The sequence below is a fragment of the Marmota flaviventris genome, chromosome 14 (genome assembly GCF_047511675.1).
Source record: "Marmota flaviventris isolate mMarFla1 chromosome 14, mMarFla1.hap1, whole genome shotgun sequence".
Taxonomy (NCBI): Eukaryota; Metazoa; Chordata; class Mammalia; order Rodentia; family Sciuridae; genus Marmota; species Marmota flaviventris.
In genome coordinates this window covers 5,612,463-5,636,285 of record NC_092511.1, presented here as the reverse complement: position 1 = coordinate 5,636,285, position 23,823 = coordinate 5,612,463, and the positions used below count along the sequence as shown (strand labels likewise).

Genomic DNA, 23,823 nt, shown 5'->3' with positions numbered 1-23,823 from the left:
GTCCACATTGAGAGAGCTCTCTTACCACTGTTTAGGTTCTACCGTTGGCAAAAAGAGTGTGCTCTTGGTGAAGAAAAGTTATTTATGATGGAGAGCTTTATTTGTGTCCTTCGTGTGGGCCTGGGTGGTCCTTCAGTGAGCCCCTTCTCTATCTTGGGCTACCTGAGAGCCTTCATCCAGAACAGCGCCTCCTGGGTGCCAGGGAGAGCATCTTAACCAGGTGGACTCTTGGTGAAGGGCTGCTTGGTGCCTCCCTCTGGTGTCCTTTCTAGGACACTTACCTTGCGTGTCACTTGCTGATTGCTCACCACTCCAGGAGGATGCCAGGCTGCTTGAGAGCAGAGTGCGGTGAGGTGGAAGTGCACCCGCATGGTCTGTCCCAGCCACTTGCCCCCATGGGGTGTGGCACCTGCAGTCTGATGACACTTCTGTTTGTTCTGGGATGATGTAGCATTCTGGAGTGTGTTGGTATTTCTTAGTCTAATTTTTGCCTCTGGCAATTGCAGGTGTTTCCTAGAAACTCATGAAAAGTCACTGAGGAATGATTTATTGTGTCCCTGCCTGCATGGCCCTGTGGCCAGCCTTGAGTCAGGGTGCTGTCTTGGGCATGCATGTGTGCAGGAGGAGGTGTGAGTTGATCTCCCAGGTGGATCCAGACATGGTCTTTTCCTTCCTTGATGACATCAGATTTGTGTCATCAAAGTTTTCTTGGGTAGAAACCAAGGCTTCTGGTAAATCATGCAATGGGGGGAAAATATAAACATTAATGTGTTTATATTTATTTATGTTTATTTATAAACACCCATTTAAAAAACTTTTTATTATGAAAAATTTTAAACATAGGAGTACACACTCTCAGGTGCCCATTACCAGCTTCAACAGGTATCAAACCCTACCATTCTTTCTTATCCCAGTTTATTTTTCTAGAGTGAAGTACATTTCTGCCTATACATTTTACACATAAGTAACTTGGGTTTTCAATATGTACTTGTAGAATGTTCTCATGAGGGTTGGAGGAGGTTGGCCAGGGCATATCACTCAATTTGTGGCCTGTGGCAACAGTGGATGATGATGCTGGGACCCTGTAACATAGAGGTAGGGCCGGCAGGTTTCTCTGCTTCACTGTTCTTTACTGATGAAGCACTTCCTTGACATGCAAGCTGCCTTGGATGCTTCGTAACATGGTGGCACATGATACCTGGCTTTAATGTTAGATAATTGCAAGTTTTTTTTTTTTGGTACTGGGCATTGAACCCACGGGCGCTCTACCACTGAGCTACATCCTGAACCCTTTTTAATTTTGAGACAGGGTCTTGCTAAGTTGCTGAGGCTGACTCAAATTTTCGATCCTCCTGTCTCATCCTCCTGAGTTGTTGGCATTTCAGGCAGACACTGCCATGCCCAGCTATGTAATCTTAGTATTTCAAGTTATATGTGATAATCAGGATTTTTAAAAATTGAGTTTTCCTTTCTTAAAAGAGAAATCCATTTTGCTCTCCTTCCTTTGGGAAGAGAGGCGTTGATGCCTCTGCATCATGTGTAAGATCACTCTTTGCTAGTTGAATTTAGCTAGTGAGAAGTGAAATATTTTTCTCATTTACATTTTAGCACTTTGTTTTTCAGGCTTAAAGGTAATCATCTGTTACTGGTTTTTACAACTTCCTTTTGGAAGGACATACATTTGTACTCTGTAATAATTGATTATTTTACCTACTTCTGCTTGTTCTCAATTTTTTTTAAACTATCATCTGTAAGGTTTTTTTTTTTTAAACTGAAAATTAGTTAATAGTTAAAATCATTTAAATACCTTTGGTAACTGTATAGGGTAATGAAATGAAGCTTAGACTTTGAAGTCAGATAGACCCGATGAGGTCTGGGGGCTTTGCCTGTAGCGGTCTGACTTTGGACTTGTTATTTGACCCCTGTTAGCTTCACTTGCTTCTGTGTAAAGTGCAGTCAGTGATTATTCTGAGCACTAAAAGCCAAGGTGCTACAGCAAACGCTGTGAGCAGGGGCCATTACTCAAGGTCACTTATGTGTCGCAGGTTGAGTATCCCTTCTCCGAAACGCTTGGGACCAAAAGTGTTTCTGGTTCCATAGTTTTTGAAATATTTGTGTAGACTTCAGTAGTTGAGCATCTCCCATCCACAAACCTGTCCTCTGGAATGCTCTGGAGGCAAGCCGTTGGGAGTGAATTTGTAGATTACAAATGCGCAAGCTGGGTTCCTGTCACATAGTTGGTGATCCAGATTGGAAATTTTTGTGCTTATCCAATTTCTTTGTTAGTGTTTATCATACAGTATTGGAGTAGTGTTCTTGTTTTATTTGTGTGTTTCTCTCTAGACTGGAAGCTCTCTGAGGCCAGAAATGGTGTCATCTATTCTTATATTTCCAGTGTCTACCACAGTGGTTTTCAGAAAATGACAATTCAGGAGACGGGGGTTATAGCACAGTGGTAGAGTGCTTACCCAAAAACCTGGAGACCCTGGGTTTAATCACCAACACTTCAAAATAATAATAATAATAATAATAATAATAATAATAATAATAATATTATTCAATAAGTAGTTGAAAAAATCAAATGTTTTCAGCCTTTTTAAAACTTGTGCTCTATTAAATAAATTTATGTCTATCTTTAGTGTGATTTGAAATTCAAAATAAATAACATGTGTTAGTTAAAAACAAATTAAGGCTAGCTGGGTGTAGTGGTGCATGCATGTAATCCCAGTGGCTCTGGACTGGAGGCTGAGATAGGAGGATCACAAGTTCAAAGCCAGCCTCAGCAACGGTGAGGTGCTAAGCAACTCAATGAGACCCCGTCTCTAAATAAAAAATACAAAATAGGGCTGGGGATGTGGCTCAGTGGTTGAGTGCCCCTGAGTTCAATCCCTTGTACCAGAAAATAAAATAAAGTAAAAAATAAAATAAAAATAGGGCTAAGCATGTAGCTCAGTGGTGGAGCATTTGCCTAGCATGCATGAGGCCAGCATGGTTCCATCACCAGCACCTCTATCAATCAGCCAGTCAGTCAATAAAATACTAATACAACTGAAGTAAAAAATAAATTAAAATTTGGGGAGAAAGCATTTATTTTCAAAGTGCTCACACAGCTGAAAAGATTATGATGCACATTCTACCTCACCCCGCCCCTTGAAGAATCAACCAGTGGCCAGAGACAACACAAGTTTTCTTGTTGACTAGAATACCAGCTGGGTGTCAGACCTTAGTTTCCTTAACTCTGAAATTATGAAGGTTGGTTAGAGAGCATCTTAAAATTCTTTTTTTTTTGAGAGAGAGAATTTTTAATATTTATTTTTTAGTTTTCGGTGGACACAACATCTTTGTTTGTATGGGCCACACGCATGCCAGGCGAGCATGCTACCGCTTGAGCCACATCCCCAGCCCCATCTTAAAATTCTTTTTCTAATTTTTTTTTTTTTTTTAGAAAAGAAAACTAAAGAATTTCTTTAAAATTTTCTAATTTTTTTACTCTATTAATAATGCTTACTAGTTGGGTGCTTTCCCTGCCAGGTAACCCGGTCAGTGCTTTCCTTGTATTCGCTCAGTCCTGAAAGACCCAAGTGGCTGTTGTAGATCCGTTGCACCCATCTTCCTAATGAGGACAGGCGGAGTCGCTCAGGAAAGCACGAGGACATCACAAGTGCAGTAACCATTCGAACAGCAGCTGGTGCTGGATATGGAGGTGCTCTAGACAGCTGCCCACGCGTTGCACTGCATCCACAAGATTGCCAGGCAGGTCGTCAGAATGGCGATGCCAGGAGAGTGGGCACCTGAAAGTGACAGTAGGCACCATAGTGCTGTTTGAGAAATAAAATCATTGGCCTCAGAGTTTTCATGTCTTGTATTCCAAGGAAATTTACTCATAGAAAAGTAAAATTTTCCCCAAAGAATACTACAGCTTATTTTCTTTTCTCTTGTTTAAGATAAGTACCTTTAATGAGCTGTGCTCTCAATTTTAAAAGCCCCTAAAAGAATCTAGCAGGCCCTTCAACATGTTCGCTCAAGTCTGTGAGTGAGTTGTTGTGCTGGCAATAAATAGGATGTGGATGATTTTGAGAAGGGTGTGTGTTAATCATGCTTTTCTTTTAAGCCTCTTTATATTTGAATTTATACTCGTAAAGGTCTTCAGCCATCTCCTAGCGCTCTCACCACGGCAGCACTGCAGGCCAGCATTGTGTCCTGTGTGTGAGAGACAGGAGCAGAGCGGCCTGCCTGGCCCAGTGGGTAAAGGGAGTTGCTCCTCTGTGCCTGCCTTGGACCTTCTTCCTTACGTACGGAAAGTGTGTTCAAATATTTAAGTAACTTTTCTACATCAGTGGTGGCAGTTATTTCATAATGATTAAGTTAAAAAGTGATTCTAATCATAGGTTTTAGACATTTATTAATACTTCAGTTGTACACAGTGATTTGAAATTTTTATCATGAATTATTGATGCCACCAAAGGAGAAAGATTGAAAGAGGGAGCACGCACATGCGTGACCTCAGTGATGGTGTGATGGATTTTAATCCCAGAGATCCTAATCCTATGTTGCCTGAATTTTGTGAAATGAATGGATAAATTCTCTCATTTGTTTATTTTCTATATTAAGATATTAGAAAATGCTTCCATGTAAGCTAGAGTGTCTTGTAGATACATTACAGCAAATTATCAGATGACAAATGTATTCTAAATTTATTAGAATTGTTTTGTGAATAGATTTGGGCATACTCATTTTTTAGTAAGCGCTAATACTCAGTACTTTTTGTTGTTTTGTGAGTACAGTTGTTCAACAGAGAAAGGCAGAGTCAAGCTAGGGTTGGAGAAGGCAGCTTGGGAGCAGCGGATGTTGTGCAGGGCTTCCTTGAATACTGCCCTTCACTCACTGGCTTGAGTAGGAGGAAGGCTGTGATCCTTGAGCCACAGACCCCACCCTGCTTCCTGTTGCTGGGAGACATGGAATCCTGGGCCACTGAGTGTAGTGTTTAGGGGTTGGTTTCCAGCTTCTGGGGCTGAACATGGGACTACTTCTCCAGTGAATTTTTGGATTTTTGGCTTTGTAGGTTTTATTCCTTATTTTTTTAATCTGGGAATGTTCTGGGTTCTAAGTATTTGTTAGCTTAAGTTATTGGAGCTCGATGTTTGTGACTTTTTCTAACAGGACTCTTACTTTGTTACAGGTATGCCTTACATTTTCTTGTGCAAAGTGGGATTTCCTACTGCATCATGATCATAATAGGAGTGGAGAGCATGCACAAGTGAGTACTCAACTCAGAGAATTTTATTTGTTATACTAAAAATAATTCTGAATCATGATTCCTTAAGGGAAAAACTGCCGAGTTGGTGCTACGCATCACTTCCAGTCACTTAGAGTGTAGCTGCTCACCTCTGCATTGCTGGCATGTTAGGGTGGCTAGTTCTTTGATGTTCAGGACTGACCTGTGCACTGAAGGACCTTTAGAAGATCTTGGCAGCACCCCCCAAGTGTGACAACCATGAGTCCAGATGTTTTCAGATGTCCTGTGGTGCCATATTGCCTCCACTAGTCGATAGGTGACAGCAGTGAAGTGGGGTGGAGTGAATGAATTGGAGAGAGACTTGGGTAAATTTAGAAGGGGTGGATGATTGACGGGTAGTGCGGGTAGAAAATAAGGAAGTCCCAAGTTCCATACTCTACTCGAAAGTGGGGATCATTTTGAGGATATAGAGCATTTCAAGTGGGTATTTATTCAGCCCCTAAAACAATGTTTGGTGTATAGTTAACACTCAATAAGTATTTGTTGAGTAAATAATGTTGACTTTAAGTAACTGGAGACATGTAATGGCAGTTGGGTAGCTAGGTCTACACATATTGGGATCTGGATAGGAGGATTAGAGATATAAATTTGGAAATATGTAAAAGATATGTAAAAGGTACTTAATGTAAAACCCAGGGACAGAGCATACTAGCAGTTCCTGCTGGAGTGTTCCATAATACCTGACAAGTGATATATAACATTTGTCCATTATTTTTCAAAATTTGGAAACACAAATGTCTGCAAGAGTTTTGCACAAGAAATCAGCCCAGCAGCTTTTGATGAGTGCTTTTCTAAGTCTCACTTTATTTTGCATCTTCTGTGTTTACACTATTTATCACCCTTCTGTTGTGTTCTTCACCAATCAATGGTTAAAAGTTCTTGAAGTTTGAGTTAGTTTTTTTTTTAATATTTATTTTTTAGTTGTAGTTGGACACAGTACCTTTATTTTATTCATTTATTTTTATGTGGTGCTTTTTTATAGGATCGATCCTAGGGTCTCGCACATGCAAGGCTGAGCCACAATCCCAGCCCTTGAATTAGTTTTTATAAGAGAAAAAAGAACATTTTGGTGGTGTTTTAGGTGAAGCAATCTGCACCTTTATGATCCTGTTTTTAAAACCTTGTATAGATGGCTGGTTCAAAGTAAAACTGCAGTACCCTTGATATCTGATAAAAACTAGCTGTATGTTTTTCATCTGGAGATGGTAGGAGAAAAACCAGATTACGTTACTGAAAACAGGATTTATGTGCTACTTACTTGCTAAAGCAGAAGTAATATGCCTTGGGGTTAGAAGGTTAGTTAGGGTTAGCAAGAAAAAGGAAATTATTTCTTTTCTGAACCAATAGAAATCTGTGAAGTTAACTTTCTAGTACTTTGGACAAGTACTGTTCAATATGGTAGCCACTAGCTACATGTGGTTAATGTTAATTTAATGTAATATGTTAATTAAAACTTACAGTTCAGGTCCTTAGTTACACTAGTCACATTTCAGTTGTTATACAGCCACATGTGAGTAACATAGAGAACTTTTCTGTTATTCAGAAAATTCTATTGGATAGTGCTTCTTTAGAGACAAATAGTTGGGTAAAATCTTTATGGTAAGACAGATGGTTGTGTGTTTTTTCTTTATGTAAGTTTTTGGAGAGAAAATGATAGTTGTGTATATGTAACTGACATTTAGAACAGAATTCAGGTGTTGGAATCTGACACTGCTGATGGAACTGATTAGGATGAGTTGGGTTTTGCCATCTGAATTGTTATTAGGAAACAAATAGCAGGGGAATAATTAACTGGAAAAATGTGTGTTTTGATATTTTAAGGTCTCTTCTGTTTCATTTTATACCCATTTATGTTTTTGTGTTTGACTTTATTTTTTCTTTCTTGTTACTCATATATGCTCATTTAAAAAAATTTTTTTAGTTGTAGATGGACACAATGTCTTTATTTTTGTTTGTTTATTTTTATGTGGTGCTGAGGATCAAACCCAGGGCCTCACACATATGAAGGAAAAGCTCTGCCACTGAGCTACAACCCAGTTACACTAGATGGATGGGATTTGAACATTCTTATGTGTTGCTCAAAGTTATTGTCCACGTATTATATAATTCTACTTACATCTTTCAGTCTAGTTTTACGTGGTATGCATATTTTTTTAACAGCTGGGTTTTAAATGTTTAAAACGAATAATTTGTACTTCTCCGAGTACTCAACAGTTTTAAATTTCTTGAATCTATCTGCTTTATGGTCTTTATGAGGTGTTTATTGTATCATTGTTCTCTAAAACAGATCCGTGTGTAAATTAAAATCTTTTGACACAATATAAGCTTGATTTTTTGTAGCTCCCTTCATTTAACATTCATATACAGGCTGTATTATTCTGGTCCATATTAGGTAATTTACTTGTGAAACTTAACTTATTCTAATATTCACTGTTTTTTTTTTTTTAATAGCCAGTATTTTCAAATAAACTTTAAAAATTTTGAGGAAAAATAATTGAAAAGTTTAGGTGATAAAGACTAAGGAAAAATATTTAGGGAACAGAGTATTCTTACATATCTTATTAGTTAGTTTGGGCTTTTGTGACATAGTACCATAAACTGATAAAAAATGGAAATTTCTATCACAGTTCTGGAGGCTGAGCAGTCTAAGATCAGGCTCACAGATTTGGTCTGGTGCAGGCTGGCTTCTGACTCATAGTTATTGAGATTCTCTTTGTAACCTCACGTGGTAGAAGGAGCAAGAGAGCTTTCTAGGTCTCTTCTCTATGGGCATTAATTTCATTATGAGGATTCTGCCATATGATCTAATCACATCCGCAAGACTCCACCTCCAGATATCCTCACATTGGGAATTAGGTATCAAGATTGACATTTAAGCAGTGATACAAACATTCTGTAGTGCTACACATTGGATATTAATTCTTCTTAATTTAAGAGAGTGCAATGTTTGCCTGATTCACACAGCAGACTTTGTAAAGGACCAAATAGTGAACTTTGGCTTTTGGGTTGTAAAACATATACACTCTGCTGTTACAGCTCAAAGACAGCCACAACAAATGAGCATGGCTGTTCTTCAGTTATGTTTTATTTACGAAAGAGGTTGTGAGTTGAATTTGTTCAAATGTGAAAACTAAGATTTTTAAGAGTGGGAAGCAGAGAGATTCTTTATACCAACTTAAAAAAATGTTATAAGTTTGTTTTTTTGCTAAATGTAATTTTAAATGTTATATAGCACAAATAGTGGACTATCTGAGCTTTGTTTATTAATGGCTCACTTTGAATTACTGTTCTAAACCAGATAGTTTCCTAAAGAGATGGTGGAAATGTTTGCCTTCCTCTTGGTATAACTTATTTTGGTAGAAGGGAAGTGGAATAATGAGGTAAGAGCTGATATTTAACACTTAAAGTGAAGAATATGTTATTCAAAACAACAAAAAAGGAATATGGTAAAAGTAAAGGCTTATGAACACATAAATTGTTATTTTATTAGAGATGAACAGTCCTGCAGCTCAGGAGGTGGAGGTAGGAGGATCACAAGATCAAAGCCAGCCTCAGCAATTTAGTGAAGTGGTAAACAACTCAATGAGACCCTGTCTCTAATAAAATTCAGAATAGGGCTAGGGATGTGGCTCAGTGGTCGAGTGTCCCTGAGTTCAATCCCTGATACTAAAAAAAAAAAAAAAACAGAGAGAGAGATGAACAGTCTAATAGTGAAAATTTTAAATTGATTCACAATAGCATCAAAAAGAAGAATATGCTTAGGAATAAATTTAATGAAGCACGAGACAACTATACTGGAAATGAAAAGCACTGCTGAGTCTAAGTGAAGTTAGCCAATCCCCCAAAAAACAAATGCCGAATGTTTTCTCTGATATAAGGAGGTTGACACTCAGTGGGGTAGGGAGGGAGAGCATAGGAGGAATAGATGAATTCTAGATAGGGAAGAGGGTGGGAGGGGGCAAGGAATTAGCAAGGATGGTGGAATGTGATAGACATCATTATCCAAAGTACATGTATGAAGACTTGAAAAAAAAAAAAAAAGGAAAGCGCTGCTGAGAAAATAAAGAAGTCCTAGATAAATATACCATGATAAATATACGAAGGTATACCATGTTCATGGATTGGAAGTTAAGATGGTATTTTATCTGTATTTGATTAATAAATTCAGTGCATTCCTGTTAAAATTTTTACAGATATCTTTGTAGATGCTGACAAGATGATCTCAAATTTTAAGTGGAAACACAAAGGACCTGGGATAGCCCCTAAAGAAAAAGTTGGAGGGCTTACAGTACCTCATTTCAAAACTTACCTTAAAGCTCTAGTAATTAAAATAGTGTACAACAGGTGTGGGGGTAGACATGCATATTAGCTGAGCAAAATATGGTCAAATGATTATTGACCAAAGTACTAGGGCAGTTCACTGTGCCAAAGGATTATCATTTCAATAGTGGTACTATGACATTTGAACAACACATGCAAACAAATAATCTTTACCTTTACCTTAAAACACACACACAAATTAACTTAAAATACATTGGAGGCTTTCATGTGAGACCAGAAATTCTACCATTTGTAGGAGCAAATATTTTTGACATTGGAGTAGGTGAAGGTGTGATGATATTAAAAACATGAACAACAAAAGGAAAATTGATGGTTTTGACTTCATTTAAAATAAAACAGTTTGCTCTTCAGAAGACACTGTTCATAAACTGAAAAGGCAAGCCACAGACTAAAATAAGTTTGCAAAAATTTATCTGATAAAGAATTATAACTGGGGGCTGGGGTTGTAGCTTAGTGGTGGAGTGCTTCCCTTGCATGTGTGAGGCACTGGGTTCAATTCTCAGCACCACATAAAACTAAATAAGCAAAATAAAGGTATTGGGTCCATCTACGTCTAAACAAAAAATATTTAAACATAAATTGTATCTGGAATATTTAAAGAACTATTACAGCTCCATATTAAGCAAACAACCCAATCAAGAAAGGGGCAAAAAATTTGAATAGACACATCATGAGAAACGATAAACAAATGCAACATAAGCATATGATTACATACTTGGGATCATTGGTCACACAAAACCACAGCAAGATACCACTTTACAGTCCCTAAGAAGCAGGTGTGGTGATCACATAGAGAAAACAGGGCAGGAAGGTATAATGGGGCAGCCCAAGAAGGGAAGAGTTTGGCAGTTTTTTAAAAAAATTAAGCACATATTTATCATACAGTCTAGTAATTCTGCTCCCAAAGAGACAAAAACATATCCACATAGATGCTCGTGTGTGCATGTTCAGTAGCCATTGTGTGCATTCACAATAGCCCAAATTGGAAACTACCCAGACGTGCAGGTCTTTCTGCTGGGTGGAGCGCTGCTGGTCAGTGAGCAGGAGCCTGCCACACACGGATGGCTCCTAGAACCTTCATGCTGAGTGGAAGAACACAGGCCAGAGCCCATGTGTGCGGAGTTTCTACAAAAGGAAGACTGTAATGAAAGAGGAAATTAGTGGTTGCTGGAAGCTGGAGCTTGAATTGAGGATTGACTGAAAATGGAAATGAGGGAATTTGTGGGGGCGAGGGTGATGGAAGGATTCTTAAACCGAGCTTAAGGTAAATTTACTAAAATCCATTGAATTTACATTTTATGACATGTAAATTTTACCTCAGTAAAGCAGATGAGAGGCCCTGGGTTCCTGCCCCAGTCCCTGCCTCCCCAACAAAAATGAGCATTATAAAGGGAATTACATACAGAAAGATCAATATTAAAATTGAGGTACCATTTGGAAATGTTTGTTTTAAGGATTTTTAAAATATTTTCTCATTTTAGCAAATTTAGAAATGTTTATAGGCATCCACATTTTTCCTGAATTTAGTTATAAGAATGAAGGGTCAAAGATAACATTGACCCTCAAAGGGTGGAAACCTAGATGTTAGAGGGGAGACCTGATAGCACCCATCTAGTGTTGGAAAGGAGAGGGTTTGTTTGGGCTTTGGATTACTCCAGACAGGATTGGATCACTAGTTGAAATGTGAAAAGGCACATTTTTGGTCCAAGGAAGGATGACCTTGATAACAGTGTGATTTGTGAAATATTGCTTTGTCCTTGAGACATTTAAATAGATGCTTTGGGGACAACTTGGTTTGAATACTGTAGGGGACAGTGCCAGCTGCCCTCCAGATTCTCTTCTGAAAGTCATTCGGGATAAGCCGTAGTTGGAGCTTTCTGGAATCCCAGAATGTGAGATGTTTATGAGTGCCAGTACCTTCCCCCCCTCATACCTATAAAAAGCCCTAAATAAAGTTGAGAGTTCCCATAATTTCAATTTTGACTTTCTCCCTTTTCTCTGCCTTATGCCTCAGTTCATGCACTGCTGCTTTTGGATAGCAGTACCTCATTGTTTCCTGATGCCACCAGAACACATGGAAGGGGAGCTGCCGCCGGCCTCTCGCTCTATGACTGGACAACTGGAGCCAGGCCTGGGGGCTGGGGATTGTGGACTTGTACCCCTGTCCATTACTCCAGGTGTGCTCTTTTAAGTGATTTCATCCCGTGATTAACACTCATTCCTGGCTGTCACAGCCAGCGTGCCCTTTACCCTTTTTATGAAATGAAAAGCTGTTGCTATTAAAGGAATCACACATAGCAGCTAACAGGAGTCTTTCTAGATAATCAGCAGGACTAGGAAGTACAGGGCGGCTCTTCCTGTTGGTCTGCACATCCTGCTGTGCTTTAGAGCTGTCTCCAAAGTGTGTGCTCTCAGTTTGCCTGGGGAGAGGACTTGCCGCTCTTTCCTGACCTCACCTCTGCTCTTTCAGGGACCATGCCTTGCTGCAGTCTGGCTGGGCACAAATCACGAGCCACTGAAGCAGGAACAAACTTACTTCCCAACGCCACGCACGGGGCCTTCTCCCTGGACACACCACACCAACCGGAAATCCCTCCTCCGGAAATCCCTCCTCCTGCACTTCCCCAACCAGTGGGAACTCTCCGGGAATCCCCGAGAGAACTCCAAAGTAGCAGGGGACAGCAGGGGTCTAATATACAATTGAACACACAGCTTAACATAACCATCATCATCTCAATGGCACGTGTCATTCCGACTCAGCAATGCCTCCCGGATGGCAGCAGCTGAGGTCCATTTACTGGGACGTGTGTGGGTGCCAGGCCCAGGAGCCTGGTGGTCTCTGATTGGAGCTGGGGCCCAGAGGCTGGGAGCTGTGTCACCTCCTAGTCTCTGTTCCCTTCCATTCATCTGCCTCAGGACACTTTCTGCCCTGCTCTGCCCCTTGTATGGATTCCGTCTAGCTCTGTCCTGTCCATTCCTTTTGGCCTCAGCGGTCACAGGACCTCTGACTCTGGAGCAGGGGGAGGTGAGTGATGGGATTTGCTGGGGCTTCAAGCTCTAGTGGCTTTGTCAGTGGGATAGGTTTCTCGGGTATGATACATAGGTGAGAACCAGGGTCACAGCAAATCTCTTGGGGTGCACGAATATCAGGCCTCATTTTGTGGGAAGATGACCTGGTGGTTTTGTGGTGGGCAGGATTCCAGCAGGGGCTGTTAGTTGTGCAGTCAGTCTATTTGTTTATTGACATCTGCATCTGTTCTTTTCACTAGACTGACTTGGCGTCCTTGCACGGGGTGCCAGGCTGTCCCTCAGCCTCTTCCCTCAGGACTGAGGCTGGGGGGAGGTATGTGAGTGCATACTTTAAGCCTGTGCAGCTTAAAGTAGAAATGGCTGACCCACCCAGGAGCTGGGAGAACAGGGGCAGGGTGCTGTGAGTCAGGGCCTCAGCTGGCCAGAGTGGTAGCCTGGCAGAGCCTGATGCCAGCCAGTAGCCTGCGGAAGGGCCAGAGTGCAAGGACTGGTGGTTTACTAGGCAGCCAATTGTAAGAGATTATGGGAAGTGTGTGTGAGTGTGAGGTAGGCACAGAGGAAAGGCGAGCTTGGGGAGGGGACAGTGTCAACTCAGATCACACTTGTGAGTGCCTCCCTCTCTTGGGCTGAAGGGCATTGTGTAATAGTTCCCTGTGCTGTCGAGGGAGAAGCAGATGCATCACATTCCTCATCACGTATGAGGAATGAGGAATGTAGATAGGCTGACTTCCTTTGTCTGGCATTTGTTTAGTATATATGGTTTAAAAACAGACACATGGCCTTTCTTATAGAAATATACGGTCTGGTAATGGGCACACTCCCCACGTGTCTGGCCCAGCTAGCAGCATCGAAAGGCCTGGTAGTAGGTGTGCTGTGCGTGCGTAGAGCTCCTCCAGCTGCGTGCTGGCTTCATGGTCACACACCCCTGGTTGAAGTTAGTGTGTATGTAACTCTTGGTCTGCCCTCCCCTGTGGATGTGGGTGAGTTGGGGCATGAACCCTTCACTCATACGCTGTTCCACCCCCAGGGCCTAGCAGCGTGCCTGGTACCTCGGGGACTCAGAAGAATTCGTCCAGGCTGGAGCGTGCTTTCCCTGTCCTTGGCTGGCCACTTGGCCTTGTTCTCCGGGGTGAGCTGCTTTCCTTCCTGGGAAATTCTGTCTTCTTCTGCAGGTGCTTTTCATGTGTTCCGTCTGGAGAGCCCTTCCTCCTCCCACCCTCTCTCTCACTGATCTTTGAGGTTTTGCCCTCACAGACGACAAGTTCTGTGACGTCGTCGTCTTGCTTTGTTTTCCGGGTGTGGTGCAGTACCTAGGAGGTTGTACGTTCTCAGTTTTACTGAATGAGTGAATGAACGGAACATGGCTTCTGTGTGTCAGCAGGCCTGTCAGGTGACCTCCTGGAGCTCATGCTGTCCAGCCGCAGCCTCTGCTCCTTGAGGACCACTGGCTCATCACAGGCCTGCCCCCGAGGAGTCTGGCCAGCAGTGGCTGCTCCTCCTGCTTCCTCTGCACCCGGGAGCGCTCCCTCGCCTGATTCTTGTATCTGAAGCGTCTGCTGCTGGGCTGTACTTCTGTTCCTGTTTCCAGGGGTGCGGAATTGGGAGAAGCAGTGGGCTGGGGTAAGGAAGGGGTGCGTGTAGGGAGCTCCCCACCTAGGCCATGGGAGAGGGAGGGAATAGCAATGGGTTTCAGGCACAGTGAATTGGCATTAGGAAGACAGGGCTTTGTGTATTCTACTGTGCTGAAGAGGCTTTTGTGGATGGTCGTGGGAATCAAGGCACCTTCTTGTATTTCATTTTTTGTTTTTTAACTTTTCTATGGGAAAATTTTGAGTTCCAAAAAATAGTCTTGAGATGTTTGGAACACAGCACAAGGGAACTGCCATTGTTTCAGTCTAAATAGCAGAAACGTGGGCCATTAAAATGGAAGAGTGGAGAACCTTCTTTGCCATGAGAAATGGAACTGAAATATTTCTTTGTAATGTTGCAGTTGATTTAAAAAAAAAAAAATCTTTAGTTGCAGATGGACACAATACCTTTATTTGATTTGTTTATTTTTATGTGGTGCTGAGGATAGAGCCCAGGGTCTCACAATGTGCTAGGCAAGTGCTCTGCCACTGAGCCACAACCCCAGCCTGCAAATGGTTTTCAACAGCACAAATTATGTAAAAAATGTGAAAGATGTAAGTATATGCAGTCAATTGTGTGTAACTAACATGTTGCCCCCTGTGTGGGGGATTATTCTGAGAGAGCTGCAGGAAAGTGACTTCAAACCTCCTCTCAGGTGCCTCAGCTTCCCTCAGGTTGGATCAGTCTTTATCCTGTGGCTAAACATGTCCAGAAACTCAGTGGTAATGGCCGTGTGGTCCACACCTCTGAACTTGGTTGAGGGCGGTCGTTCATGCAGCAGTACTTTTTGCGCTGATAGTGGTGTCAAAGGCAGCGAGGAGGAGGAGGGGTGACTGAGTCCCAGCCATTGACTATTCAGTGGAGTAAGACAGAAACGGTCACACTACAGGGTGAGTATTTTAAAATATTAGGAAATAGTAAAGTGGTATTTTCCTCAGAAGTCCATTTTATTGATGTTTAAAAAATTGGCGCAGCGTAGTAGGACATGAGAAAAGATCAAACTCGAGCTTTGGCTTCCACAGGGTGGCCTTAATATGGGTCTTAGGAGCACTGTTTTGAAGCCAGAGAGGAGTTGGGTTTCAAGCTCTGCTAGATTTCCATTAGCTTTGGGATGTGGCCTTCCTGGGCCTGCAGTGGACTCGGTGCCATGTGCAGGAGCACGGTGTGTGCACTGCATGTGTGGGTGGCTCCGTGAGCCCTTGCTGGGTAGAGGTTTGGCTACCAGGACCCCGGGTTTGAACTTCTGGATGAACTGTTCTCGGAGGTCATTCTTGGTATGAAGCATTTCTTTTCTGGGTCTTTTGACTGCTTGATGAAGCCAGGACGGGCTTGTTGAAGGTGCTCTTGCTGTCCTGTGCCCGGTCTGTACCACAGATCCTTGTTGCTTCTCCTCAGAACATGGACACCTTTTCACACTGTTGTTGAACACATAGATGGTAGCTGATCAGTACTTGAAATTATCTCTTCCTTGTCTCTTGAATGTAACTGTTTTCCAGATAGCATCTATGCTGGTGGCTTTGAGTGCCCTGTTTGATGGGTGGCTTGCAGTGAGGTGGCTGTCCTGTGTCTCTCTCCCTACTTGCTTTTCCCATCCTGGGCTCACCACAGAACAGTGGACATGACTGGCCAGTGGGTGGAGCTAGAGAAAGTAGGGGCCGCCTTAGCTCATGTGGCCTTTTTCTCTGCCCACCATGACCCTGAAAGGCAGACAGCATCAGGGTCTGCCTCAGCACATCACCCATCAGGGCTGAAGAGGCTCCTACATTGCGGGTTCTTAGATAAAAATGTGTCACAACTGCCTGGACTGTGTTAGGAGTGAAGGAGGATCTTGGAACTGTGGTCTGGCAGGCAGAAGCCTGAAGCCATTTGAAAATTTGCTCTCATGAAGCTGATTAGCTGTGGTTAGTTGCTCAGCAGACCCTGAGGGGGACAGTATTACCTTTAGTGAGGACAATCCCATGAGACATAATAAAATGTGCCAGGAAAGAAAGTGGACTTTACGTCTTTTTCTTTTATACTCTTTGTGGACCATATTTAAAAAGCCCTTCAAAGGTTTGGAACAAAGGTACAGGTACTTTTGGTATTCCTGATACTAAACTAAAACTGTTAGCAGTTCTAAAATTGATTTGTAGTCTCATCTTGTCCTCATGATTGTTGCTATTCCAGCAGTTCTGTGTCTGCCCTGTGTTTGCATCATCATTCCATCCTGTTAACCATCCTCAGAGGTGGGTGTGGAATACCATCTCACCAGAAGTGGGCATAGGTGGTGGCTGAGGTTGGAGCCTGATTCCATTTGGCCTGTGCTATCCATCATTGTGTCCTGTTAGTTTTAATATTAACTGTGATTATGAAAACATGTTCTTCAAAAAATACCCTAATTGGCCGTGTGGGTGCACGCCTCTGATCACAGCTGAGGCAGGTTTGAGACTCACCTGGGAAACTTAGGGAGACCCTGTTTCAAAAAGTATAAAAAGGACTGAGATGTAGTTCATGGGTAGAACCCTGGTGTACAAGTGTGAAGGCCTGAGTTCCAGCAGTACCAAAGGAAAGAAAATACCTTAAATAGATTGAGGAGAAATGGAGGCGCCAAGAGGGTGACTGGGCCCTTGTTGGGTGGGGGTTTGTAGGGTTAGTTATTCTTCCTGAGAGCAGATGTGCGGGTGTTCCTTTTCAAAAGACTGCAGTTGTCATTTGGCATATTGTGTTTACAGTGTAGGCTTTTCAGATACTGTTAGCTCCCATAGGGAGTCACTTGGCCTAGGGAATTTCTGAAAATCTGTAGAACATACTATTATTGCATCAGATCGAAGGACATGGCTCAGATTCCTTTATACTGTTAGTCACTATGGAATCTCTTGGGGGTTTTTCAGTTCTAAACTTTATTTCCAGTTGTAAACTGAGTCCCTGTTAAGGAGTTGCCATTCTTGAAAACATGAGGTGAGCATTCTTTATTCAGGTCTGGGCTTGTGAATGAAGTAGGGGTTACATTCACGTAGGGATGCTTGCCAGACTCCAACACCCTCTTTGGTAAAGAAAAGGTTTACTTTGAGTGTTTTATTATGTCTAAATGTATTATAATAGAAAGAAACCTGCATGTATTACTTATGGGCTGGGGGCTCTACCAGGTCAGGAGTCAAAAATGTTTGTTTAATAGCTAATATGCCAAAGTATCCAATTAAAAATAAAAGAACTTTGAAGATGTTATCTAATTGGATGATATGTCTTTCTGGTCTTGAAAATACCATTATTTTAAAATAATGAGGTAGTTGTAATAATTAAAAATAAGAGTATTATGGTATTAGGTACTTCCTGGAAACTAATCTTGCTTTTATATCATGGTCTTAAGTCTGGTCAGAAAAAATGAGTCCATCCTTGTGGATAATGAACACTGTCCTTCTGTGACCTTCCTGGACCCCGTGCTATTTACATAAAACCTGTGGTCCTTGTGGAAGTGTTGTGGGAAGAAAGCATGAGTGACGGCTATTTTACATGATGTGAGAAACGGGGGCTTGCTGGATGAGAGCGCCACCTGGGTGTGGCACTCCTAGGTGGCCAGCCCTGGGGAGTGCGGGTTCCACACTGGAGGCAATGTGGTTTTACAGGAAGCCTTTGGACTGACTTTGAAACTTGGTGGTTTGACTTCTACAGGCCAGGCACTTTGTTGAGTTTTTGGGTTTTTCTTTTTGTTTTTAAAACAAATATCTTGTTTACCTGTTAGGTTGATCCTATGTGGTAGGAGGTGGTATTTATCTGTACATGTGAGGAAACTGAGATTCTTATCACTTGATCCAATCACTTGAACATGGTCATGAAACTAGTAACTGGCTCCAGATACAGAGATGCTCACCTATAATCTCAGTGGCTCAGGAGGCTGAAGCAGGAAGATCTCAAGTTCAGAGTCAGCCTCAGCAACTTAGTGCAACCCTTAGCAACTCAGTGAGACCCTGTCTCAAAACAAACAAAAAACCCAAAACAGGTTGGGGATGTGGCTCAGTGGTAAAGTATCCCTCGGGTTCAGTCTTGGTTAATAAAACTAAAACAAAACTAGAAACTGGCAGCTCTGGAAGTCTGTGGTCCAAGAAGCTCACCCTTGTTGCTGGGATGGTTAGATTGCTTTTTTAATGAGATTCTTTTAAAATGATTTTAAAATTTAAGTTGGGGAAACATTTTTTATTTGCTTATCAGACGGCGTAAAAATCTTGATTTTTTTTTTGAAAGAGTAAGATACTGTTGAGATATTGTATTATGACTGGCATTTTCTTAATCTTTACCAAAATGTGGTATTGGAGGGTCTTTTAATCTTTAGAATTTATTTAAAAATTTCCAGATTGTTTGGTACTAAACTGCTGAGCCACATTCCCTAGTCCTTTTTATTTTTTTAGGGTCTTGCTAATAAGTTGCTGAGGCTGACTTTGAACTTGTGATCTCTTCTTGCTTTTGGCTCCAGAGCTGCGGGGATCACTGGTGTGTGCCACTATACCTGGCCCAGTGTGACATTGTCTTAATGACAGCTTATCAAACAAAAAATCCTTACATAGAGCGTGTGTTGAAAGACAGACAAAGGGAAATAGAGGGAGCATCAATGGTCTGAAAAGCCCCCTGGCTTTTTGGTGAACTGCTGTTGGCAAGTGAGCTGGGAGACCATTGCCTGTGGGAAGGAGGTGGGATTACTGGTGTGTCCTGGCCTAGGAACTGACCTTGGGCTTTGCAGATCAGTGTTCCCTGGTGTGCCTTGCCATAGGGAGAAGGTGACAGACCCAGGATGGGGCGGCCAGTATTTGTCTTTCAGAAAAATTTAAAGCTCTATAGAGCTTGTGGTGGGACGCTCTGCTTTCACAGCCCAGGAGGTCAGAGGCTGTTACGAGAGCAGGAGATGAAGTCTTACCCTGTTGTCACATTTTTCTTAGACACTGGAGTTTTAAGATGTTTAGAAATGGCCTTAAGTTAGGCACTTTTTGTAGCTACTCAAATTTTAAAGTATGAAATCTAAAATCTAATTCTATAGAATCAGTATGATTGAATTGAGCACACTTAGCTCAGAATTCATTTTTGCTCTAGGAAATTGAAGGAGGGGGATCAATTGAAAATAATGTACAAAGATAGAAACATATCATTCTCTGTTTCCTGATTATTTAAGACTCTGCAGGATCTTTTTTGAAACCGGTCTCTGATCTCTCTGGTGTTTGATTCCGGTCCAGTGATTGCATTTGTGTGCATTTTATGTCAGAATCCCATTTTGTTTTACACTTAATGGCTTTCATTCCTTGTTTAAATTGTGTGTTTTTGATATCTTCTTATCCTGTTTCTTTTCATTCTCATCCTTACATATTTTAAAACAAACAAACAAGCCCAAACAGACAAGGTTTCATTACTCTAAAGGACTGAGCTCCCCGGGGAAACACTAGGGCTGCTTTGATCTTAGGCAGATGGAGCGACACCCGTCCGTCCGTGGTGGTTTTCCCAGCCCAGTCCCTCTGTTGTGAGAGTGCGCCCCGTAGCATCCTGCTCCTTGAGACGCTGTCTTCTGGCCATCACCTGCCATTTTCTATCCTTGCCTGGTTCTTAACGTTTGGGTTCCTGTGTGTCAGTGGGCAGTGTGGTGCCCTGCCACCACTCACAGGGACGCACAGCCTCCCTACCCAGCAGGGTCCTGCCTTGCACTGGATTCTGAGTAACTGTCTGTGGCACAGATGCTGGAAGCTTCTGTATGGAGGCCAGAAGGTCAGCGGGATGTGTGGAGCCTTGCAGGTGAGATGAGTGCTGCTCCATGACCTCTGGGTTAGGAGACTCTCGTTACCATAGTGACTGGGATGGCAAGCTCTTTCTGTGTGTTGCTTTCAGGAATCCAGTAGGGTTGTCTTCAAGTTCTTACTTAATATGTGGTCTTCTGTTTTCTGTAGATTTCCTAAAAGTAGTTGAATTGAGTTACAAATAAAATCTAGCAAAACAAGGTGAAATCTGTGTAACTCATCACAACTTTAATTACCGTTAGAGTCTTATTAATAACTAAATTCTATCAGCCCCTAGCATTTGCAGACACTACTGCTATGTCCGATCAGTGTTAACTGCCCCCTCTCCTGGCATTTGGTATTTATGATTGCCCTGGCTAGAGACTGTGACCTCACCTTTCAGTGGAGAAAAACAGAGAGCTTGAGTATGTTTGCAGCGTGTCCTCTGTAGAAACTAAGTTGGTACCGGAGTCTACAGTGCTGAAGCCACTTGCACCTGGCCACCAGACTCGGCTCCTCCCATCTCACTGCTGTGTGGATCCTCCCTGTGAATCTCAGTGTTCTATCCTTTTAGGGTTGTTTTCCTTTATCATTGCTTGGTTTGTGTGCAAGTAACATGAATGATCTTAGTTTGGTATTGAATTGAGAAGCTAGAGCTATTCATTCTTTTTGTTTTAATTTAAATTTTTTGAGATGAGGGGAGGACCTTGCACATGCTGGGCAAATGCTCTACCAATGAGCTACCCCCCAGCCACCCCCCAGCCCCGAGGGTGGTTCATTCTAATTCCCGAGTTAGTTTCTTGGTTTATCTGGGCCTCGATTGGTAACCCCTGTGAAGTGTGGGAGCTGTGGCACGTCAGTGGTTCTCGGCAGCTTTCCTCGTCCTGCTCCAGGCCTGAGCAAGAGGACTCAGTAGCAGCAGTTCTCACCTCTGTGGAGTAAATGGTTTTATCAGAAGTTTGGGGAGTGAGACAGTGATTCTGATAAGGCTTACCCTCTCTACACCTGAAAAACAAAAAATAAACACTAATGGTCCTCGCTGACCTGCTCACTCACTGTGCCTGCCGATGGACCGTCATGGGCAGTTCCCCTATCTTCCCACCACCACTTTCTACTTACCACTCCTCCAGTCTTGGGGTGCAGTCTGACTGCTTTTTTCTTTGTTTCTCTGACTGGGGTGACTTGCCAGCCTCTTGATGAGTTGCTTGACAGTTTGGCCCAGAGACCCTGGTAGTCCCTGAGATCCTTTGGGAGGTAATAAAGTCGAAACTGTTTTGATGTCAACACTTGGACGTTACTGTCTGCCCTCTCCACCTCATTCTCTCCAGGTGGAAGTGGGGCTTTTCGAAGGCAATGGAAGGCTTGATGTTGTAGCAGAACTGTTTTAGAATCCAGCTGTCTCTTTTGAGTTAGACGCTAAAGAGATTTGTAAGAACGTAAAACAGTGCCATTCTTTCCACTAATTTGCTTTTATTTTGGAATATATTTTTCAAAGAAATGTTATTTATGTTGGCCTGTAATAGATTTACTGTCATTTTTATTAACAAATATTTGAATTAACAAATATTTTTAAATTCTCAATTTTGTCGGGATGACAAAGCCCAGCAGTTCTCACCTCCGTGAGTAGGTGTGGAGGGGCGTCCCTTCGCTCTCCTGTCCTCCTGCACGTCACCTCCTCTGTCCTGGGGTGCACTTGTCGCCCCCAGGCACTTCATCTTGGGTGCACATGGGCTTCTATTGGGCATGGGCAGACCTGTGGAGTCAGGAAGAGCAGGCTGAAGCCTCCAGCTCTCTTGAAAGTCATTGTAGTGACATTTTTTCACTTCCCTTTCCTGTTCTTTTCAGAGCTTAGTCTGAATTGTAGCCACCTTGTTCAACCCATTCACTTCTCCCATCCTTGGCAGACAGTATAGATCTGTGATTAAAAGTTGTAAGATGAGGATACAGACAACTGGGAGGTGCAGAGGCAGCTGGAGGAGATGGGGAAGCGACCACAGGGTGGGAGCTGGGAGCTGTGTCTGCAGCTGCCTCTGGGCTGAGGAGGCCCCCACTGCGGCTTGTCCTGCACATTCCTCCCCGGCCCCTGCCCTGTGCATCTAAGTCTGAACTCACCCTTGGCCCCGGGTCTCCTCTCGCGCCCTCACACTCTCTGGCTGAGCTCTCCATCCAGACAGCCAAGCCAGATGGCTGGATGACACCCTCCCCCCCTCCTCCTCCCACGGGCAGCCATCACAAGAGCTGTCTGTGCTTCTCTGGCTCTTGGGCCACTTTGAGGACCTGGCATTAGTGAAGCATTCAGAGCTGCACCTGGCAGGTGTTAAGCTGCACCTCCTGGCAGGTAGGGAGCGCTCAGGAAACAGCTGTGAGCGTGTGCTGCTGTTCTCTCCCTCCTGAAGTCCCCTCACTGCTGCCCCTCAGCTCCTCCTGTGTCTGCTGTTCCCTGATTCACACCTGGATACCCTCACTGTGCTCTGCTGTCTGTCTGATTTTGCCTCCTTGCTTCAAGTCCCATATTGTCCCTGCTGGTGTGGCTGCTTAATGGTGCCCCTGTGACAGCCCCGCCTGCTTTTCCACTCTCCGCCAATACTGCCCACCATAATGAGCCGTTTGTCGCTCCACACACATGCCCCACTGTTTCACATTCGCTCCTTTGTATTTGCAAGCAGCACTGCCCCCGCATGAATTCCTGCAGGGCTTTCACAGCCCTGTCCACTGTGGCCTGGGGGTGGAGACTTTTCCCCTCTCCCAGGTAGGACAAGTCGCCTCTGCCCCTGTGTGATGTGCTTCACCTGCGTTGTGCATACCTGTTCTCAGACACTGGGGCCCTGGTGACAGTCCCGCCTCCAGAGCCACACCTTTCTCATCCTTGTTCATCTGCACAGTGGGCTTCTCTGGCCTCAATTTTCTCATTTCTAAATTGGGAGTAAGAACAATGTCTACCTTGTGGGATTGTAATGAAAACTGAATGAGATACTGCATTTCATTAAATAGAAGATGCCATTTATTGTCAGATAAACCATTATTTCATGTCCACTAAAGAGGATTTCATGGCATCAGTTGAGAAGGGAGTCTTGATTTTACAGATACTAAAATGTGAAAATAGATGTGTATCAAATAAGGTGAAATAGAGGACACAGAGGCCCAGCAGAGGTGTGCCATATGCCTGACGACTGTCCGTTTCCCTTTCTAGACTTTGTTCTTAAGAACACGAGTACCAAGTCTTGTTTCATATTGTGTCCTCAGACCCTCACCAGACAGTCGTAGGTAATTGAGATACAGCAACTGCTTATGAACTGCCCATTCTGTCATACCTGCAGAGGGCACACTGATGTGTGTCCTTCTTCCAAGTCCTGACTTCTCACCATCTGAGCTGCTGGGCTCCTGCTCAGCTGCGGGGGTATCTTCCTCCTCTTCCTCCTTCTCAGACCACTTGCATTATGAGCCAAAATTTGGAATGCAAAGAACTCATGCATTCTTGTCTATTTTTGAACTATACAGAATTGTTTGGGAACCCCTGCCATAATTTTCTACATAAATGTTTTATAAATACTTTTCCTGAAATATAATGGAAGAGAGATGAGTGATTTTTGTGTGTGTGAGAGAGAGTGTGTGTGGTTATGGAGTGGGAGATCTGGGCAGGAATACTGCTTATTGAAATGTACCCTGAAGGATTATACAGGTGCCTTATCATCTGGTTGTGGTGGCCGTAGACCTTAGAATTGGGGCGTGGTTGGGAGTCAGAGGAAGTTTTCTCAAAACATTTTTTTGAGTCCTGGTTTTAGCAGCACCTAGAATAAG

The 23,823-nt window shown here is 42.9% G+C and overlaps 1 protein-coding gene across 2 annotated transcripts in view; it reads left to right on the top strand.

Annotated features, from left to right (window-relative positions):
- The window catches only part of Mboat2 (membrane bound glycerophospholipid O-acyltransferase 2), a 130,349-nt gene that overhangs the window by 43,374 nt on the left and 63,152 nt on the right, over positions 1–23,823 (top strand). The window contains exons 1-2 of one of the 2 annotated variants that reach the window (XM_071601321.1): positions 4,975–5,058; positions 5,180–5,257. In XM_071601321.1, coding sequence (XP_071457422.1) covers positions 5,226–5,257 — 32 coding nt within the window. In that variant the 5' untranslated portion in view covers positions 4,975–5,058; positions 5,180–5,225. Of the gene's footprint in view, positions 1–4,974; positions 5,059–5,179; positions 5,258–23,823 lie in introns of those variants that run through there. The other variant, XM_027937876.2, reaches the window with a different exon arrangement.